Source organism: Ictalurus punctatus, chromosome 5 (assembly GCF_001660625.3).
Source record: "Ictalurus punctatus breed USDA103 chromosome 5, Coco_2.0, whole genome shotgun sequence".
Lineage (NCBI taxonomy): Eukaryota > Metazoa > Chordata > Actinopteri > Siluriformes > Ictaluridae > Ictalurus > Ictalurus punctatus.
The window spans coordinates 5,224,084-5,246,585 of NC_030420.2; the positions used below are offsets into that span (position 1 = coordinate 5,224,084).

The window sequence follows — 22,502 nt, forward strand, 5'->3', positions numbered from 1 at the left end:
GTCAGAGCATCTCCAAAATGGCAGGTCTTGTGGGGATTTCCTGGATTACAGTGGGTAATACCTACCAAAAGTGGTCCAAAGAAGGTGAACCGGCGACAGGCTCATGGGTACCCAAGTCTCAGTGATGCACATGGGGAGTAAAGGCTAGCCCGTCTGGTCTGATTCACTAATGCCAGTGACCTCATTCAGTAAGATACTGCGCCCTGCCACACTGAAAAAACTGTTCAGGAATGGATTGAGGAACATGACAAAGAGTTCAAGGTTTTGACTTGGCCTCCAAATTCCCCAGATCTCAATCCGATCGAGCATCTGTGGGATGCGCTGGACAAACAAGTCCGATGCATGGAGGCCCCACCTCACCCAACTTACAGGACTTAAAGGATCTTCTGCTAAGGTCTTGGTGCCAGATACCACAGCACACCTTCAGAGGTCTTGTGGAGTCCATGCCTCGACTTGTCAGAACTGTTTTGTCAGCACAGGGCAGGTATATTACACAATATTAGGCAGGTGGTTTTAATGTTATGGCTGATCGGTGTATGTTCAATCTCTAAGAAAACAACTAAACATGCTAGCAATCACTCAGCCGTGGAGTGGGCTAGTGAAGCTTGCAGAGTGCCGACTTGTATTTATTTTTTTTTACAGACTCAGCAAAATGCCCTAAAAGGCCACAATAGCAGCATAAAAGCAAGTGTTGCGTTTATCTCAGGTTAACACTGAACTAATAAAACGGTCCATTATATTGTTTCAAAATTGTAAAAAAGAAAAAAAAATTAACAAAAAATTGAAAACTGCACTAGAAGAACACTGCTAAACAAAGATGCTTAACGAAATTCGACACCTTTTCTCACCGTTTCCCTTCCCTAGCAGGAGGACTAACACACAATGCCTCCCATTGACTAGCAGGATTACATATACAGTGTTCAGCTTAGAACAGTCTATTAAAGGTACAGAGGGTACGACGGAGGCTATTAGATCAGATCGTGGGAAAAGGAAACCGGTGGAGAAGAACACAGCATGGATAGTCATAAAATATGCAGCAGAAATCCATCACAGGACAAGAAACCATTATGGCTTTTTGGTGGTCTGAAAAATTCATTAGTCTGAAACAAAAAGGTTCCACTTTTAACAGCCAAATGCACAAAAACACAAGAGTTGGAATGACGGTGTAGAAGCACTGTTAAGGTCACATGAAAAAAAAAAAGAGATTTTTAAAGAACTTCTCAGGAGGAGAAAAAGAAGAGCCGCAAAAAGGTCCGCAAATACACATAAAAAAAGTCACGTAGTTCTTTCATCAGAACGTTGCCACTCCCTTATCTGATTCTGCTCATCCATTCCTCATGTTACTGATGAATACTAGCAAACACTGGAGATGCTGACGTGAACAACTGTATATCACCCCTGTATTATTAGATATGCTGTTATTAAGATTGGATGGGAGTTTAGAGGGGAAAAAATGTGCCTGTGATCGTAGTAAGTATTTTATTTGTTGGTTTCAGTGTTCCAGTGACTTGCTTAGTTTGCAGACTTTTTAATCACATTTTGTGACTAGCAACATTTTGATCAGACGTTAGTGACTGTCCTGCTCTCGATAAGGCTCTTCAACTCACGTCACAGCTGCTGATTATACGAGTTAACAGAGCAAGTTTAGTCGACTCACCACCAGTGAATGTAAAAAGCCTAACTGAGTTGTGCTTGTCTTATCCTATGTTCCCAATGACCAATCACTGATCACCATCAATCCTGAGTACCACTGTTCCCAGTGACCAATACCTAAGCGCCATTGTTCCCAACAACCGATCACTGAGCACCATTGTTCCCAATGACTAAACACTGATCACCATTGTTCCCAAAAACCAATCACTGGTCACCACCATTCTTGAGTACCATTGTGCCCAGTGACCAATACCAAAGCATCATTGTTCCCAACAACCAATCACTGAGTACCACTGTTACCAATGATTAAACACTGATCACCATTGTTCCCAACAACCAATTTCTGATGACCATTGTTTCTAACAACCAACCAATGATCATCACTGTCCTCAACAACTAATCACTGATCATCATTGTTCCCAAACACTGATCACTATTGTTTGGCCCACCCAGACACTACTTTGTTTTTGTTTTAATCTCTTTTCTGGCGATACTTATAAATAATAAAAACGAGCTATTCCAGCCGTAACAGATTCCTTAAGCCTTTTCCCCTGAATACTCACAATTAATAATAATTATTTTATGCTATGTCCAAAGATTTCCTCTTTTTCTATAAGAAATGTTAAGTTCTAGTATTTTCTATTTCGACGTGTCTTCAGAAAATCTTCTTCCTGCAACACATTTTGATATGCAAATGATTTTGACGATTCAATGAATATGCAAATTAGCCTATGGCATCATCTGGTGACTTTTTTAAGCATGCATTAGCTACGTTCCCCTGAAACACTGGTTGGTTTATTGTCTCTGGTCATTAGCTATATTAAGGATTTATAGTTTGATCTCAGAATGTTGGTTCAGTTTGGAAACTAACTTTTTGTTTTTGTTTACCAAAACACTTCACATAAGTTCAGTGGTGTGCCGTCATAGGAATATGCCCATCCAGCCTTCACGGCGTGACGTACTCGACACTTTTTTCCTCCTAATAGTGAGATCAGATGCTCCAAGATGAGACTGGAGGATCCAATACAGGTTGTTTTAATCAGTGATATAGCGGATGAACCAGTGAAAGTAGAGAATGCATTGGATCGGTGGTTCTTAAAGTTATCACTGTATATCCTTATATTTATTGTTGAGTTCTTATACTTATGGACCGGTTTGATTGGTTACTTGAATGGAATGGGTTTAATGTTGAATCCAAAGCTCAATAACAACAACAACAACAAAAAAACATAAAACAAAATAATAATGTCAGCTTGGACCATTCAGGAATAGAAAGATCTACATTTAATGAATAGACAATATAATATTTTAAACATTATTTAAATAATGTTAAAGAAATGCAGTCATTCTGTGCTGAGGAGGTGTGTGGAAGATATTTTACAATTAACAAAAAATCTGTGATGGGAAAAATAGATTAAAACAAACAAAACCAAAAAAAAAACAAAAAAACACAACAACAAAAAAAAAACATCAACAACAACAAAGTAACTGGTGACATGTCTGGGACGTGAGATCCCTGGTAGACCCACCTAAACCCACAGACTTACAGAGCATGTGGAAGCAGCATCTTTTATTCTGCTCATGCCTGATTATTGTTGGATTATTTCAATTGAAGGTTTTAATTCTAAGCTTGTATCCAATCATATCCAATAACAGATGCAATGCTATGCAGTTTGGTGAGTGTGCGTGAAACGTATATGCAATAAAAGGCAAAAATTGACGAATCATGAGCAGGTCCACCTCAAACAGTAAACCAGCTGGACTCATTGTGAAGCAGCTCGGAACCCCACAGTCATCTAAAAACACGTGCAGGAAACCCATCTAACATTTTCCTCTAGCACACACTGGTCGTTATAAGCAGAATAAACATGACCATGGCGTCTCCTCGGTTCGCTCGTACCTGGATGCTGCAGGCGATCTCCGAGTCGTCCAGCAGGCGCACGGTGCAGTGGATCTCCCGGCTGAGCGAGGACACGCTCGAGCTCCGGAGGCGCAGCATTTTCATGGCTCTGGATCCTACATGCCGGAAACCGGGGCCTCGGCGCCTCTCATGCGCACAGGCAGCGCGTGCACAAGCTGCGCGCTCGGTAATGATCACGGTGCATTCACGCTCAGGAGTGCTGTGTGTTCTGTGATGCTGTAAGGAAATCTGCAAATCCCCCCTTTCTCCCTCTCTCCTCCTATCTGGGTTGCCAGATTGGATCAATCTAATATAAATTTCCATCATTTTAATACATCTCACTAGCTATAAATACGTCCGAGTTGTATTGTACGTGTATATTAGTGTTCATTTCCCCCTATATTTAAGGCAATATATTTTAAATCAAATGGAGTTTATGTAGCGCTAGACGAGCAAACGGTTTATAGTTCTGCAATCTGGCAACTCTTTCTGTTGACGTAAGTGTCCCGAGTCCAGAATAAAGCGCACGCGAACGCGCGATAATGAAAAGAGCTGTGAGCTTTTACTGTAGTAAAATTTCTGTCCTCGTGTTTTCTACACCATCCCTCGGTTTCCGTGCTGTTTATATTTCAGTTGTTAAAGAGCAAATTATCAGTGTGACATCTAAACTTGTATTTACTTGACCGCGTGCACCAGCGTTGCATCACCGAGTCTGGTCACGTGACCTTCCAGAGCTGTATACCGTGTTTCTATACATACAACATATTTGTGTATATTACAGATAAAATAGATTCTCGCCATTACAGATGTGACATCATGTGGACAGTTTTGCAGAGATGACATGATTTCCCCAAACACATTTCAAAACTGTGACAGTTCCCTGGAAATGTCAGGAGTCATTGTTTATTAGAGAGACCGCAATTACAATGAAACTGGATTTTTGTTCTCATGCAGCAGGGAACTTTAAATCATTTGTTTGCAAATTTGTATATACACCTTTACTTTATCTACTGATTTATTTTCTTATTATTTTGCTTATCCAGTACGTGTCCCCATTCCCATAAAAACCCAAACATTTAAAGCAAGATAAATGTAACAACCCCCACCACACACACACACACACACACATATGCACATACTTATATATACATTACCGGTCAAAAGTTTAGAGACATTGACTGAAATGTTTCTCATGATCTTAAAAACTTTTTGATCTGAAGGTGTACGATTAAATGTTTGAAATTATTGTTGTAGACAAAAATATAATTGTGCCAATGTATTCATTTCTTTCATTAAAAAACTAACTTTATTTTTTTTTTTAAATGTAAAAATAAATAAATAAATAAATAAATAAATAATTTTAAAACATTTTAAACGGACAACTCGGAGAGAAATATTCCAATCTCAGGGGGATTCCTCAAGAAATCGGTGGAGAAAATGCCAAGAATACATTTCTGGAAATTCTAGGCAAAAAGGCCGTCTACTCTGAAGATGCTTTTGTTGTTTTTTAATATATGTATGGGTTTTTAAAAAAATATTTATAATGAATTAATTCATGGTATTAACCCTCTCCAAAACACTATATATAAAACTAAAATGCCGAAGGGGGTTACAATTAGTATCGTAATCGTGCTAATATATTTTTGTCCATTACCTCACTTGTTTGGTATGAGTGTAACAACCACGCCTCTTTTTCTGTTTAAAGTTCTTCAGCTTTCGCCCATGTTGAAAGATGACAAAACGTTGTTGTTTCCTTAGTACGGCTGTCAGTGCTTCTTACAGAGTGTACTACAGTATAACAGACATTTGGCTCTGATGAACAGGCCCCATGAAAAAAAACAAAGAACTCCGATTCAATCAACCCAGCTCGTGAATAAAAAGACACTCAAAACGATCATTGATTATTCTTTGAAAAAGTAGATTGGCGTCTTTATTAAAAAGAACTCAAAAGTACACCCTTCTGCTCGTAATGAAGTACAGAGTAAAGTGGATGGTTCGCTTTGTGGATTAAATGCCCTGGCACTTTTTCACCAGCAGCTGGCAGACCATCCCACACGAAATGACGAGACTTTAAATTGTGTTAGTAGAAGTTGCCCATTTATACTGATTTCAGTCCTGCTTGTGGCTCGGGATGGATCTTGGGTCCAGTTTTGTCTACGACACTATAAATCCTGCTCAGTGACAGCATTTATAATAGCACAACGTGAACGTCAGCAGTTCGTAACGCTTCTGGGAAACTCAACCCTGCTGAAATCACATCATATCCACCAGCCACTGCATATCAATCACCCAAAATACCAAGCAAATATTGAAATACTGAAACCAGATTTCAAAAATAACAATACTGAAAGAGGATTTCTAAATTTAGCAGCACACAAGGGCAACTTTTACCCACATAGAAGTTATGAAGCAAATAAGACTGCAGCCATGAGGGACAGGAAGAAGTGCATATGTGTGATATGAGACGAGATGAGACGAGCGAGTGGAGTGTGTGTCAGTGCTGGAGAAGTGGGAGGAATAAGACCGTCCGTTCAGGTCCATGTCAGGTCTTCATAAATCTCCCTCTGGTGCCTTCTTGCCCTTCCGGTTGGTCTGAGGAGGAAGAGAATAAAGCATTAGTCCATGTACCGGATGTGTTTACTGAAAGTACAAAAATACACAATATTCATCCAAATAGTCATGTTTCTCTTTCAGCATATCAGTGGGGGGAAATCGCTAAATAAATAAATCCTCTGAGAACATTTTCCTGTGTTAATCGTGTAACGCTTTATATCTACAGTCCATGTGCTGTTTATATTACGGTCATACGCTGCATGACTGCATTGTTTTCACTTCAAGCAACATCGTAACCTCCTGTCAGAGGCAACCAGATGGTGGGCACATGTCATGCCATTAAACTTCACCTAAACCCTCTAAATGCAATTCGAATGGAAAAGAAGAGAAAGAAAAAAAATTACAAGAAGTTGATTTTACGTTCAGTCTACTCTAACATTTTACAAGTCGTCAAACAACTACACACAGCCAAGCTCATAACCTCTTGGCAGAGGCAACCAGGGTGTTTGGCCTAAAATATCCTGGTATTTAGTAGAATTTCCTGCCATTAACCTTCACCCAAGCCCTTTTAGATGCAAATCATAAATGATCCGACAACAGATATTACACTGGGCATGGGAGCTTTTCCTTGTGTAGAGTCCCTTTGGTAACGAAACATCCAAATCTGTGAGCAAATACAATAATAATAGCAGGTTATAAAAAAACCAATGAGACAAATGAACTAAATGAAACCCTAGTAGCACTTTCTTCTGATGATGCAGTTGCTCTTATTATTGTCTATGGGGGGAAAAAAAACAAACAAAAAAATAACCCCAGCTTGTCTCGGTTCTGAATGTGCGGTGGAAAAAGCATCTTTAGATAGCACTTCTGCAGCGGTGGACTGATTCGTCACTGATTAAGACGGTACTTACTTGATGTTTCGGTTGTTCTGACTGTAATCCCTTCACCTTCGACCTCTCCTGTTCTAACGACGCATGCAGTAACGTCACCTGAGCAAAGGAAACCAAACGAAACGTAGCTTTTATTGCTCAACATACACGGTCAGCTAACGATCTTCAAAGATTCAATCCGCTTCATACAACAGAACATACCTCAGAACTCATTCCTGACTCTTAAATGTTATGAATTAAAGCACACATACCTGTTTTGTCAGCTCCTCTTTTATGTTCAGAAGCTCCTCTACTTGCTGCAAGATTTCCGCTTTGTCTTTCACTGAATGAGGCAGTTATTGAAGTGTAAACGCATTAGAAAGGTTTTCTGGAGCCTGTGCGATTTAATATACAATTCTTCCCATCCTGCTAGCGCTGTGTAATACGATTGAGTGTGTTGGGGAGGACTGTGTACTTACTCTCTCCTTGTTGCAGCATCTTGAGTAACTGGCCATTTCTTGCTTTCACTTCTTTATATCTCTCCTGGGGTGTGGAACAAACCGAAAAACAACAACAAATAATGAACAGAAATCCAAAGACACCTTTATTTTAACGATTATTTCTCACTGAAATGAGCAGGGCATTTTGACTAACATTTCCAACCTTCAGATGTCCAGCATGTCTGTATTTTATTGTGTTTACTTGCCCCACATTCTAACCAGCTTGAGTCAGGGAGGGGTTATCACGATGATCTTACCTCCCACTGAGAAATGGTCTTCTTCAGTTTCTCTATTTCCTGGTCTTTCTTTTCCAGCTCAAATTTTAACTGTTCAGTTCTTACATCCTGAGAGGAGGAATGAGAAAGAGCATGTTAATATACTAAAAGAGAGAGAGAGAGGGAGAAAGCAATTGGGGGGCGGCACAAAAAGAGAATTTGACCACAAAAACCTTAGCATATGTCTATGACAGATAACTCTGTGTGTGGAAGCAGTGATAGCAAAAGTCTGGTGTAAACAATACTGATCCTTTTTTTACTGACCAAAAACACCACAACCCTGCTTTTTTGTTTTCTACTGGCTCACAAGATCAAGGCTTTGTGTACCACTAGCTCACCAATAGCTCAAAGTTCACGAGGAGAAAACTGATGCAAAGAGAGTTGTAAAGTATTCGCTACTAGAACCCAATGTGTATTTATTATACCCTGAGCCTTTCCCCCTCCTTCAGTGAACAGGCTTTTCCACAGGGTGAATTTTATTCACGTTTGTGTCTCAAATATCTCCGTAACGCAGTAGAAACTTGTACATTCTACAGCTAAACTGTACATTTTAGCACCTCTGCACAATTTCAATGAATAATATTCAAATCAACAACATTGTGTGCGTTTGAGACTTAAACGTATGAGTCACATAGTATCCGAGAGCAGTAAGAGCAGGTGAGTCTCTGCACAGCACTTCTACAAACACTCATCTCTGACTTGTGAGTTAAGATCTCAAGTGCTTTTAAGTTTCATGAACACCTGACCCTGTCTCTGACCTGTTCTTGTTCAGAGGAGGTGTTAACCTCTTGACCTGCGCTGCAGCTGAACTGCTCTCGGCGCTTGTCCCTCTGCACGATTCGGTTTACATCGTCCTCTAGTTGGTTAAAGAATCGCTTTTCGTGCGCTGCTGTGTTTGCAGGCTTTGTCTCCTGATAAAGTGGAGAGAGGAGAGTGGGGGAGAGAGAGAGAGAAAAAATACTGACTGATAAGAAATACCTCGAAGTAGAACTGCATACACATCGCTACGTCTGCTTTACAGAAGCCGTACAGATTCATCAGTACAGTGACGTTATCTTCATTTGCACTATAAAAACTATACATCTTAAATCAGGGTTCATTACAAGCCTCATCTTTTGTATGCATGAATCCCGATCCTGATTCTTTACAACGGATTTTTAATTAGATTTTGTCACACCAGTGATATTTTAACATCAATTCCCGTCCTTGGGTCCAACTATACTGAAACTCACCTCTCTCTCTGGCCTCTTATTCGGCGGATCTGCAATAGAAAGGCTCAGTTAGTATTTCTCTCTCGCATCTCTCTCTCTCTGTCATACATAAACAAATACGAAGAAAAGAAAGAAGAAAAAAAAACCTCACGCTCACCCATGTTAACCTCCTGCTGAAAGTCTTTCAGAGACACCGTGATGCGTTTGTCTTTCCCCTGCTGGTTCTTTTTCTTCTCTTTCTTCCCTCCTCCTTTGGCTTTGGGCGATGCGGTCTCAGCGCTCACAGTATCCTGCGCACAGAGTTGTCAACTAATCAAAGCCAGAAATCTACTTCTGTATTTACATGCGAATAAATATATATATATATTTTAAACAGATTTATTTTTGAACCCTCTGCAGTTAAATAAACAAGACACAATAAACAAGTCCCAATTTCTATTCATTTTGTGTGTGAGTGTGTGTGTGTGTGTGTGTGTATATATATATATATATATATATATATATATATATATATATATATATATATATATATATATGAATGAATGAATGAATGAATGTCCTAGCTGACAGCTTATCAAAAACAGGCTGAGAAACACAATGAAATCTTTCGGTCAATCTGGGTTTATAAATATGTCGGAAATATACTTTTACACACTCGTATCAGGGTTTTTTTGCCACTAAAACAAATGAAAAAGTGTTCAAAATGCCGACTCGAGCCCATAAATACAACATACAAAATGCTGTTTTTGTCAGAAACAACTACTAATAAGGCCAAAATTGTGCACCACTACATGTGTACTGATGCATCATATGTGGTGTGCTGCTTTGACATTTATTTAGTGGTGAGTGAGTGAGGGAAGGAATGTGTGACTGAGGGGAAAACAGTGAATGAGTAACTGAGTAGAGAGACTGAGTGACCGACCGACAAGTTCCATGAGGCGCTCTGCATCAAAAAATTCCTTGTATTTGGTATAAAGAGTGTATTCAGTGCTAAATGAATAAATAAATGAAAAGTCTTGCTTAATTTATCCCAAGGTCACTATACAAGTATGGAATATATGTAACAATTTATAATATTATACATATATATATAGGGTGTGTGCAGGTATCAGTACTTCAAACTGAATACTTTTTCATACCATATTCAAGATATTTCCAAAAGATTTTAAGACCTGGACATCACTTCAATCATGCTACACAATACATCAGCTAGGATGGATTGTGTTCATGCATATACATTCATTTCTGGGTTTAAGTAAAGTATAGCAGGGTAAACCTCTGTAGAGTTATATAGGAGGCCGGAACAAATATCCTTTTCGCATTACCATTTACTCCAACAGTGAAAGAAAAAAAAAATCCAGTATTTCCTTTTCATGACTTTCCAAGAGAGGGAAAAAAAATAATAAAATAAATATATATATATATATATATATATATATATATATATATATATATATATATAGAGAGAGAGAGAGAGAGAGAGAGAGAGAGAGAGAGAGAGAGAGAGAGAAATGGATTACGGCAGTCAGAAGATAAAAAGATGTCAAATTTACCATCACTCCCTCAGCAGCGGTATTAGAAACCCCCTCGCAAGTGTTTACGTGTTGTACCCATGTCATTTAATGCCAGGGTAATGTAACTGTTATAAATATACATAAACTTTTGTAAAGAAGAAAATATATATATTAAAAAACCTTTGCTAGTTTGTAATATTACTATTGCGCTGAATAATACTTGATATTTTTTTAGTTGGGGGTACGAATAGTAATACAACAATAGTAATATATTTCTGACTTAATTCACTTTTATGCGTTAGACCTTTTGGCTTTTATTTTGGCGAAAAACCGCAAAAGACCTCCTTTTAGATGGCAACAGATTTTTTAAATCACTTCTCATTACCAATCAGGTGAAATGCTGTAAACCTCTGCCCACTAATATGTTTGATATTACGCTAAGATAAAACCAAAGAGAATCTGGCATGTGTTGTGTCTAAATGCAGATTATAAGCGACTCAAACTCACAGCACAGGCAGAGATGAAGTTGGTGTGGAGCGGTGTATACTGTGAATCGAGCCACTTTAAATCACTGATGAGCCGCACACACTCCGATTGCGACACGGTCACACGGCTTTACCATCTCAAAACAGCAACGAGCCAAAATAAAATCCAAGTCTTCTTTACGGTGTCGGTTCGGTTGCATTTTTAAGACCTTTGAAACGTGAGTTTAAGACATTTTAATGCTAATAAAGGCCTTATATTTAAGACATTTTAAGACTTTTTAAGGACCCGCAGACACCCCGAGATATATATATATATATATATATATATCTACAGTGGGGGAAATGAGTATTGAATGTGTCAAAATTTTTTCAGTAAATATATTTCCAATGAGGTTATTAACATGAAATTTTCACCAGACATCAGTATTAACTCAAGAAATCCACACATATAAAGAAATTCAAACATTAAAGTCCATAAAATGAAGTTATGTGTAATAAAGAGGAATGACACAGGAAAAAAGAATTGAACACGCTAACTGAAATTTATTTAATACTTAGTGGAGAAGCCTTTGTTTGTAATAACAGCTTCAAGACGCTTCCTGTATGAAGAACTTAACGGGCCGCAGTATTCAGGTGTGATTTTGGTCCATTCTTCTAAACATATTGTCTTTAAATCTTACTCAGGTGGATTTAAGTCAGGTGATTGACTGGGCCGTTCTAACACCTTGATTTCTTTTCTCTGAAACCAGAGTTTTCTTTGCTGTATATGATTTGGATCATTGTCCTGCTGGAAGGTCCGCCCACGTCTCATCTTCATCATCCTGGTGGATGGCAGCAGATTCTTCTCAAGAATCTCCCGGTAAAGTCTCAATTCATCGTTCCTTCAATTATATGAAGACGGCCAGTAGAATGCGATGAAAAGAAGCCCCACACCGTGATGATTCCATTTAAGGGTGATGTGCAGTGCCATTTCTTCTCCAAACATGGTGTGTAGTATGACAGGCAAAAAGTTCGATTTTGCTCTCGTCTGACCAGACTACACTCTCCCATTATTTCCCAGGCTGGTCCAAATGCGTTGTAGCAAACTTTAAAACGAGCTTCAACATGCCATTTCTTTAGTAATGGAGTCTTGCGGGGTGAGCGTGAGCAGTGGAGTGCATTGACTATTGTTTTCTCTGTGACGATGGCACCTGCTGCCTCCAAGTGTTTCTGGAGCTCTTTCCGAGTGGTCCTTGACTCTTGGGCTACTCTTTTCCTCTACTATTCCCTGGCCTCCCTGCTCAGAAATCTTATGAGGAGCTCCTGTGTGTGGCCGGTTGATGTTGCTTCCACTTGAGAATAACGGCCCCAGTGGTGCTTACTGGAAGATTCAGAAGTTTTGAAATACGTCTGTATCCGATTCCATCAATATGTTTCGCAACAATAAGGTTGCGAAGGTCTTGGAAGAACTCTTTGCTTTTACCCATCATGAGATGTTTCTTATGGGACACCTCGGTAACAAAAAGCCTTTTTATAGACCATCAATTTACTAACCCAGCTGATATTAATCTGCACAGATAGGAGGTATAATAACTTAAGGATTTCAGCTGGTTCCTTGCCTTGGAGAACTGCCTTTTTTTAGCATGTTCAATACTTTTTCCTGTGTCAATCCACTTTATTACACATAACTTTATTTATGGACTTTAATGTTGTGAATTTGTTTAATGTTTAATGTTGTGTCTTTAATGTTGTGATGTCTGCTGAAAATTTCATGTGAATAACCTTACTGGTAATATATTTACTGAAAAAAATGTTGATGCGTTCAATACTTATTTCCCCCACTGTATATATACGCGTGCGTTTGTGTGTGAGGCAGAAGCATGCGTTACCTTTTTCTGTTCCTCAAACTCTAGTTTACTCAGCATTAAGGCCTTTTCCAGGTCTGCCTCGTACAACTCGCTGGTCAGCTACAAACACATATACAGTGAAAGAAATACATCACCTGAGCTAGACAAGCACAGGGAGAAAAAGAGGCAGAGTCTAAAGTTCATCAGATGTTTTTACCCGCTCATCTCTCTGTTTCCACTCCTGCCAGCTTTCCTGGGGGGCAGAGGTGCGATCAGCGGAATTAAGCAGCTCACTGGCTAAACCCTGCAATGTCAAGGTAGATGGAGGCGCTGAGGATTTTTGAGGCAGCTTCTTAAAGGCAAGGTTCCTGAGCTGCAAACACAGAGCAAAAACAAATCCAAACAGTGGGTCAGCAAACGCAACCAGCTGTGAACATAACCCATCCTCTAAAGCATACAGATAGCAGCAACTTAAGAATGCCTTGTTGCATAAAACAGCTTCAGCTGAATTTTCCTACAAGATTACTCTTAAGTACTTGTTAAAGTTAAGTGTTTGGAACAAAAAAAAAATCTTAAGTGCTACTAGAGTTCAAGGATTTCCTTAAGTTAAATCATTATAAAACCTTGTAAGTGATCGCTTAAAACATTACATAAGTTCTGGTAAAGAAAACGTCACTTTAAGATTACTGGGCGATAATAAAAGCTGAAGAAATGGCTGAGTTTTTGTATGTGATTGACTTACAATTGATATGAGACATGAGACGGAATACTTCTGAGCAGTTCAGAGTCAACAGTTTTGCTCAAGTGGTATCTTGGTGGCACTGGGTTTTGAACTCTCTATCCTCCAATTAGTAGCCTGATATCCCAATACCTGAACCACTACTGTCAAGTAGCATCAAACTGATGGATATACGCCACCAATCAAAAATCTTGAACACCTAAAATACCTAGGGCAACTCCACTGGCCACTTTAATGGTACGCTGTGATTTTATTAGTAGTATATAAATTTGTGTGATATCTGAATAGGCTTGAAAAGATACATTTGAGAATCCCTACAGCACAGAAACCCACTGCCCTAACACTTATGCAGATGGTCCCAAATAACTACGGGTGCATCTCAAATCAGTTCCCCAGTTCAGTATTCAGGGCACTGATCGGGGAGTCGGCCATTTTAAGTTCCGTCTCAGTGGGATCTCTGTCTCCGGCGCACTGAAACGTTCGCTCCTTAAAAGAATCCCAGAATGCACCGCAAAAAAACAGGGAGCATCGATGCTCATTATGTTTCCTTACTGGAAATGACATCATATTTCACAAAGCCTCTCAGCTCATAAGAAAATGGGGGACGAACTCTCAGCCAACTTCGTCTACAAATATATCGTTATCGTTGCTGCGCCTCTCAACTGATTACTTACGTTTGCGATTTTTTATTATTTTATTTGACGTTCTGTATACGGTTTGTTCGAGTCTAACGGCTTTTAAGTGTTTTTAACAATTTTAAAAAATCCACTAGCTAGCCTACGACCTTGCTTGATCCATGTCCCATGACAGAAATGTGTGTGATTGAGCTAACAAATTTATATGACAATGTCAGAAAGATATCGGTCCTGCCTGCTGTTGATAAACACCAATGGTGACAATTCATAACACGAGTCATGTCACCGGAAATTGAGTCATCAGCGACTACGTTTACATGGACAGCAGTGATGTAATTATTGACTTTATTCTGAATAAGACAATATTCTGATTAAGGTGTTTACATGAGTTGTTTTAGTATACTCCTTTCATGTTAACGTTTTACATGTTATAGAACATAGATCGATTAACGGCACACGTCATTACGTCCCCACGCCACGCCGTCCGACATTCCCTCCCAAATTTCACGTATCAACATATAATTCGTCTTCGTTATGGTACCGTATACAGTTTCAGGTGTTTCTTTTTAAATTTTACGAAAGCTTCAAGTGCAGTTAATCATTTGTCATGCTGTACGTGCAAATAGACGACTGCTTGAAGCCGTGGGCTGAGTCCGAAACCGCGTACTTACCTACTATACATTAGCCGTAATACATGTATTTCTCCTATTATATAGCAGGTAAGTACGCGGTTTCGGACGCAGCCGTGCTCTCGTTTGCCGTCAAACGGTCGAGCACTGCCGTGTGTGTGTGTGTGTCCTGTCGCAAAATGCAGTGAAAACTCCCACACGACGTTAATAGTGTGATTAAGGTGTGTACATGTCTGTAATGCACTTCCATAATGCGACTAAAACAGGAATACTCCACACGTCTCAATTCGATTTGTGTTTAATTCGAGTATGACTTTAGCCGGATTAAGGTCATCAATAATCGCTGTTTGCATGCTAGTTTCTTAATCAGAATGTAATCTTAATCGGGTTAATAACGGAATATCGTTGTCCAGGTAAACGTACTGACTGTCTCAATGCGTAGTGAGCCAGGGTGCTTATAACCAGTGCCCGAACTCGTGTACACGATATTCACGACCTATTAAACTAGAAAGGTGATTGAGGTTAACCCACCTAACATCTCCCTTCGACATCAGCATGGGGCAACCTCTAACTTCTGAGGGGAATAATGGAAATATACCAAACACTTCACCAAATAATTCCTGAACAGATCTCTCTCTCTCTCACTCACTCACACACACACACACACACACACACACACACACACACACACACCACATTATGAGCACAATTTTAACGTGTTTCAGGGACTGGACCGTTCCTCTAGTCACCTCATTGGTTTCACTTTGCTGCTGCTCCTTCTTCTTTTTCTTCTTGTCTTTCTTTTTGTCAGTGCTCTGATTGCTCTTGGCGCTGGCAGATTTCCCAGATCGTGAGGATTTGCCGATTTCTCGAGAGGATTTGGCTTTTCCCGTGTCGGAGTCGCTGTCTGAGTCCGAGTCCACCTGCAGCAGGGCGAAGCGCGACGCTGTGGTCGGGACTGAGATCAACGTAGATGCCATGCTGGAGCTGGAATACAGATGTCTGCTGTGATGTGCCTGAAACAAAAGAGGTGAAAGAACTGAAACCTGCCCTATTCCTGCCAAGGCTTTAAATCGCACCCTTAATGTAGGCGAGGAAAGATGATGTCATGGTTAGGATGAGAAATCAGCAAGGCTGCGCACAGTCATTACGTGTACGGTATATCTTCAATAAAAATGCTAATAACAATGCAACTATAAAAAAAAAAAACCCTCACTAAGTCCTTTATTAATAATAAACTTTGGTGCAGCAACAAATACGCTTTTGGGAAAAAAAAGTGTGTTTCGTATTTAAATAAAACAAAACACGCACACTATTAATTACACACACGAGACATCTGAGCTGCTAGTAACGCTAATATTGTTTGGCGTTATTAGCTAGCTAGCAACTAGCTCACCGCGTCAGTACTTTTTTTATATAAAGAATTCAGCATTCATCATTTAAAAAAAAAACTATCGTTAACGTTTTTACGTAAATTATCACAAATGCTTCCCAAACACCCCTTATGTCCACTAGAACCTAACATAAATAAACTTTCACCTCCTGAAGTCTTTGTACAGCTGCTGTAGGTTTTACTGTCTGCAACAGTCTCTATGGCAGCCGGAGTGGGACAAATGCGTTTAATAGTAGTAACGCGTTTCGAAAAACGTCACAGTTCTGTTCAACCATTCATCCATCTATCTATCTTCAATACCACTTATCCTACAGGGTCGTGGGGAACCTGGAGCCTATCCCAGGTTGCATGGGGTACAAGGCAGGGGACACCCTGGATGGAGTGTCAATCCATCTCAGGGCACATTCAGACACCCATTCATACACTATGGACATGTCAATCAGGCTACCATGCATGTCTTTGGACTGGGAAACCAGAGTACCCGGAGGAAACCCCCCAAACTTCACACACAGGGCAGTGGCAGGAATCAAACCCCCAACCCTGGAGGTAGGAGGCGAACGTGCTAACCACTAAGCCAACTCTATTCAAACAAATACCAGCAGATGCTTATCAGATATTTTTATTTATTTATTTTTAAAAATGTAACGTCTGTAGACGTTTCAATAATATATACAGCGCGTGTGGTGTATGGGAACATGAGCCATCTCTCCATGGTGTTGTTTTGCATAAGGCCACAGGTAAAAGTCAATGAGAGCCGAGTTAATGTCACAGCTCTTCCCATCTCTTTCCCTCACAAGCTGCCACAGGTGATTCTTGATTTTCTCCACACACCAGATTGAACAGCCACGAATTTCCACTTCTCTCCGCTCACCTGAACTCAGCAACTCACCTGGGAACAGAAAACAGCTCTAACATAACACAAAGTTGCTCATATAGTATATTTTTAAAGCAAATGGTATATACTAAAAAGAAAGCATGGAGTGAATCAGTACGCTAAGGTTAAACAATTAAAAGTAAGATTCAAATCATGTGTGACCAATATATAAGGTATTAAAAGAGAAATGAGTATATTAATCAAAGAAACTGAGATCATTTTAGGTCGAGCTGGTGAGATCATTGAATACGTATAATCTTTTAGGTCTGCTCTGTTATTTCTCAGAAAAATCATACTCTGTTTTAATCTGTATCCTTTTTTACCAATTTGATTTGAATTACTTCTTTAGATAAAAACCTTTTTAAAAAATAAGCTGATTGAGCTTGAACACTTAAGATGTGGAGGAAGAAACATTGTATGAATTTTGGTGAATCATCAGAAATATAATCAAAAGGAGAAAAAAAAAAAAAGGGAAACCCCTATGGAAGTATAATAGTGCCAAATGTCCTCAAGGCAAAATGGCATGTTGAATTACATACATTGAATAAAAACATATCGCAATAACAATACTAGTATTTTTTTTGCCCAGCAATTTGACACAAATTGAAAAAAAAACCCACAGAAATATCAATGCCTGAAATAGTTTCCTCTGCAATTCATTGGGTTTGTATATTTTGATTGAAAACAAAATTCCAGCATTCAAAATTCAATGCACACATTATTCCCCTTCCTAAAATCTGACCAATTCAGACTGCAAAAATTCAGGTCTTAAAATTCAAGTCTTCACATCCGGGTCTCAGAGAAAGAGCAATGGATGAGATCATTGATTTAGCATTGTATAAAACCCTGAGCGGTGATGATCGGGAACGGTCAGATCATCTGCAGACATCTCGGCTTTTGTGATTTTTCGATAAAAGTCTCATTTTTGGCATCTTAAACCCCTGAGAGATTTTATTTTAAGCTAAGGTGATTTTCCACAATACTCACTAAGGCATGGCAGCACCTAAACATGTCTATAACATAGTAGTGCAGTATGTGCAGAATATCTGATTTGTTCCTCACTTCATAATTGGTCTATAGTTTTTATGATTAAATTCCAGCCTTAAACACAGTAAATATGTTTATATTGACTTTTTTTGTGATTCGTTTTGATATTCAGGTGCTAATTTGTTGGTTAGTGATGTATTTGCATTATTTCTGTGTTGTCTCCGACGCTGACGTCACAGGGGAACATTGCTAAAGTCCCCATGAAATCAAAATTGAAGTTTTGTAGTTTTTTGTATGAGTATGTTAGCCTTAAGCTTATCTATAAACTAGTGTGCTCCAAAACAATGGCAAAATTCGCATTTAGAATTCATATGCATTCAAAATTGACAGTCTCTCTCTAACACCGATACGCATGAGCAGTTTTGATGACATCATTCTGCACTTCAGCATCTCATCAGATTTTCTGTCCAATCAAATGCGCTCTAGAATTGGAAGTGTCCCGCCCCCAACATTATGAAAATCACATCGGCTGCGTCCGAAATCGCGTACTACCCTACTGCACAGTAGGAGAAAAGCAGTAAAGCAGGTCAGCTCTTTTTAAGTATTAAACCTTGGTTAAACAAGGCTTGTTTAACAATACCCGAATAAATTGTTAACTTGTTAAAGTTTTAAACAGGAGAACAGTTGTTACAGCTTTTGAAATCTTTTTTTTTTTTGTGATCTCCATCATGCCTTAGCCGGCCAAGCTAACGGTAACGAATTTACCTCAGCCTGTTAACACCGCCCACATTAAATTGGTAATTCAGTTAACTTTCGCCATTGGTGCGGTTGTAAATCTGGTGGTCCCTTGAAGATTTTTGTGTTTATGATGAAGTTGAAGGTCTAGTCACAATGCCAACATGGTGGACGTAGTATGTCCGGGACTGTAGTCATACTACACACACATACTGATTAGTACGGACTGTTTCAACGGCCGTGAAGTTAGAGACAATTCCATGTCAATACAGAAAACATCTCGAGACCAGGCCCAAATCCTACAGCGACATTCAATGTCAGTAATGAGAGATGTATGAAATGACAAGTACAATGGTGATTTATGGTGGTATCAGCATGAAAGTTAAAGCTTTTGAAGCTAATCTGTTTGAGCGGAGTGTACAAATGAGAAGGTCAGAGAGCTGGACAGACTAAAGCGCTGCTGAATCCCAATGGCACCACTTTCAACAGGTACTCGAACTGTTAACCAAAGTGAAAATGGACCAATGTCAATGGAAAAAGTTTCAACCAAAAAAGTCAACTCTGAATTTATTTACAAAATAAAATATTGGACGCCACTGAAGATCACATGTTCATTATAAAGATTAATATGATAGTTGTTCAGGGTGACAGGGTTTATTTCAACGGTGGTGAACACCCTCTAAACGTCCATGTCGGTATTTATAAATAAGAACTGGGTCAAGGTAAGAACAGAACACAACCCACCCTTACCCTTTTTCAGTGCCTCCATGAGAGCATCTGAGTAGCGTAGCGCCTCCAGGTAGACGAGGGCCTGTGGCACTCTGTAGTCAGCAAACATGGTCAGGTAGTCCAGGTTGGGTATGTTCCCCTCACCTCTGGCCTGCATGATCCCCCAGAAATCCGCCACCAGGATCTGAGCCCTCTTATAGAAGGAAATCCTCTTGCCCTGGTTTATCAACATTACATTTATTTGGTGAAAAGGACATTTTAAAAAATAATAAAAATGTATTGTGCTGTTACATAAAAATAATCAACGATGGGGTGGTGTGATGTGGTCCCATATGAAATGGAGTTACTGTTACCACCCCAAGGTTGATTATTTTACAATAACAGCATGCCACAAACTGTCTACTTCCTCATATCACAGAGACGAGGACAATTTCTAATTCTTTAGTACATTTTATCCGTTTATACAGTCATTCCTTCACCAGCCTCTCTTTGTTTTTTTAAAAAAAACAATGCTTGTCATGTTACTGAGAAAACACAAAGTGCAAAGACAGCCGTACTATTTCTGTATACCTCAAAGGTGGCCTCGTCCCTGTAGGAGGGTATGTTATCCACAATATACCGCACCATTTTCTCAGCATCATTCTGCCCGTGGCTTATGAAGCTCCGGAAAGATCCGCCATGCTGCAGGAGCACACGGCCAGCCTCGGTGAGGGCCTCGTGACGCTCCTTCAGCATGGGCATGGGTGTGTCATTATCTGACCGAAGGATACGCGCCAAGTCAGCCTCGCTCATCTGGGAGAAGTAGGCAGGGTCGGTGATAGGCACACCTATCAGGAAAGGAGGTCAAAACAACCAGATAAAGGTCAAAGGTAACTTATCAGATGCACAAATGCTCACTGAGTGCATCCTGTAGCACCATTTACCCTCGTCCATAGCCCTGGTGATGGCTGCACACAGCGACATGTAGCCACGATATGTGGTTCCTCTGTAGTTCACTTCACACTGCTGGTCCTCTCTATCAGGCCAGAAGGAGAAGTTCATAGTGTCGGTCACAAACACCCAGTTAATGGCTTCATCTGTGTCCGGAGAGGGAGCAAGTGGGTTCATCATCTTCCAGCCAGTGGCCGTGAAAGCCTCGCTGTCTCTTAGCATGTAGAGCATCTCTGCCACCTTCTTAACACCTTCCTCGTCCACAAACACGTCCCGGCTCCGCTCCGCCACATACTGGCCAGATTCCCGAGGCATCAGTGGCTGCTCCATTCTGTGCCAAAATGATGATCATATTCATGTTCAGCATATTCAAATCAGCTCCAAACAATACGTTGCAGTTATGAAACGTTAGAACATTACAGTATTTTGGCTTTATCGGTATTCACAAAGGTGGCACGATGGCGCAGTGGTTCGAACCTGAGCTGGGGTTACTGTCTGCGTAGAGTTTCGCATGTCTGTCTCGCTGTTTCCTCCAACCTTCCTAAAGCATCTGGCTACACTAAACTTTCACCAGGTGTAAATAAACATGTGAATGTGTGTGTGGTGTCCTGTGATGGATTGGCGTCCCATTCATGCCGTATTGCTGCTTCACGCTCAGTGTTCCCAGGATATGTGCCACCCTGACCAGGATAAAGTGGTTACTGAAGATGAACGAATGTATTCAGAAAACATTTTTCCCGTAGCACAGCTATCTCGAAGTAAAAAGCTTGAGCAGGTATGGCAACTCACATTGGCACTAGATCAACAAGGTCATATTTGGAACAAAATCTTGGACTCTCTTTTATATTTAGTTAAGCCATGTGGAGGTCGAGCTGATGAATTCAATGAAATAAAACGATCAGACCACATTTAGGGTTTGGAAGTTTTCCTCTCACGTTTACAACCAGCCTACTGTGCTCTACACACATCATTAACAAAGACATCCGTCAACCCTGCTTTAAAAAAAACCCCTAAAACAATAGAAACAATCACATAAATTCTAATGGTTTCCACTACAAATACCATTACAAACCATTAGCATACTTGGTCCTTAATGGTATCCACTAGACATAACATGCCACCAATAAAAGGCAAGATATTACCAGTAGAGACCCACAGGGACCATTACAGTTAGTATTAAAAGCCATACAATTCCCATTATAACCATTAAATACATTACTAAATGTATGTATTACCAAACCATATTAAGAAGGTAGGTCCTTAATGGTATCCACTAGACAGAACATGCCACCAATAGAAGGCAACAAATTACCAGTACAGACCCACATGGACCATTCCAGTTCCCATTATAACCATTAAAACCATTACAAATTCTATGAGGGTTTTTATTGTGGGGTTTTTTCAGCAGGGAAAACATAACTCATTCATTCATAATTTTAAATCTAACTACATTATTAATCATTTTAAAGCATACACACCAGAAATAAACTCGAGAGGCGTTGCATCCAAAAGTAAAGATCTCGAAATGAATTCTAGAAGTTCTGGAGAAGTTTAGAGATGAGGAACAGCATGCAGACACCGCACACTTCCGCACTACATACTACACCAAAATATCCGAATGTCCGAAGTGCATCCATTCACAAATACACAGCTTTTCTCTTCCTTACTCAACGGCTGGACATGAGCAACAGCGCCACCTAGTGCAACGGAGATTGATTGATATGACGCGTTCATATGCTGTAGTTTTCGTTTTAAAAGTGCAATAGGTCAGGGGTTCACAAACCTTTCCAGGGCAAGGCCCCCGAAATGGCATTAACATTTGACCGAGGCCCCCCTTTTGCAAGATGTCTTTAAAACACATTAAAAATACAGACTTCTGAATATATCCCCCTTTTTTAATTAATAATTACATCTTACATCTTTACATTACATTACATTAGGAATTGACTGATTGTGTGTGTGTGTGTTTGTCTGAGAGTGAGAAAGAGAAAAACATACATTTATTTATTTTTCACACCAAATTGTTGAGGCCTCCCGGGCGCCCCCTGGCGGCCCCCAGTTTGAA

The 22,502-nt window shown here is 39.8% G+C and overlaps 3 protein-coding genes across 6 annotated transcripts in view; all 3 read right to left on the bottom strand.

Annotated features, from left to right (window-relative positions):
• Positions 1-3,781, bottom strand: part of frmd3 (FERM domain containing 3) — a 40,606-nt gene extending 36,825 nt beyond the window's left edge. For both annotated transcript variants that reach the window (XM_047155441.2, XM_017467173.3), the window contains exon 1: positions 3,554-3,781. In XM_047155441.2, the coding sequence (XP_047011397.1) occupies positions 3,554-3,658 (105 nt within the window). In that variant the 5' untranslated portion in view covers positions 3,659-3,781. The remainder of the gene's footprint in view (positions 1-3,553) is intronic.
• A 1,669-nt stretch (positions 3,782-5,450) lies between these two features.
• On the bottom strand, positions 5,451-16,433 carry gkap1 (G kinase anchoring protein 1). Of its 3 annotated transcripts, XM_017468879.2 has the most exons (12): positions 16,329-16,433; positions 15,539-15,805; positions 13,004-13,159; positions 12,829-12,906; positions 9,119-9,251; positions 8,983-9,011; positions 8,509-8,661; positions 7,733-7,819; positions 7,455-7,518; positions 7,248-7,318; positions 7,018-7,095; positions 5,451-6,145 (listed from the first exon to the last, which is right to left on the bottom strand). In XM_017468879.2, exons 2-12 carry the CDS (start codon positions 15,767-15,769, stop codon positions 6,104-6,106), a joined length of 1,122 nt encoding a protein of 373 aa, XP_017324368.1. In that variant the 5' UTR covers positions 15,770-15,805; positions 16,329-16,433; the 3' UTR covers positions 5,451-6,103. The 3 variants fall into 3 exon arrangements, with proteins under 3 accessions (XP_017324368.1, XP_017324369.1, XP_017324370.1); XM_017468880.2 differs by lacking the exon at positions 12,829-12,906; XM_017468881.2 differs by lacking the exon at positions 8,509-8,661.
• Positions 16,434-16,785: 352 nt separating this feature from the next.
• On the bottom strand, positions 16,786-22,013 carry qng1 (Q-nucleotide N-glycosylase 1). The gene is given in 5 exon segments (NM_001200438.1): positions 16,786-17,071; positions 19,529-19,724; positions 20,078-20,334; positions 20,431-20,768; positions 21,916-22,013. Coding segments are annotated over 4 exon segments (1,020 nt in total). The 5' UTR covers position 20,768; positions 21,916-22,013; the 3' UTR covers positions 16,786-16,841.
• Between the last annotated feature and the right edge of the window lie 489 nt (positions 22,014-22,502).

Coding starts and splice junctions, on each gene's coding strand:
- gkap1 (XM_017468879.2), bottom strand. CDS start 15,769: ATGGCATCTACGTTGATCTCAGTCCCGACCACAGCGTCGCGCTTCGCC. Junction 7,519..7,732: donor AGACCATTTCTCAGTGGGAG/GTAAGATCATCG, acceptor TCCACACCCCAG/GAGAGATATAAAGAAGTGAA. Junction 6,146..7,017: donor CAGAACAACCGAAACATCAA/GTAAGTACCGTC, acceptor CTTCCTCCTCAG/ACCAACCGGAAGGGCAAGAA.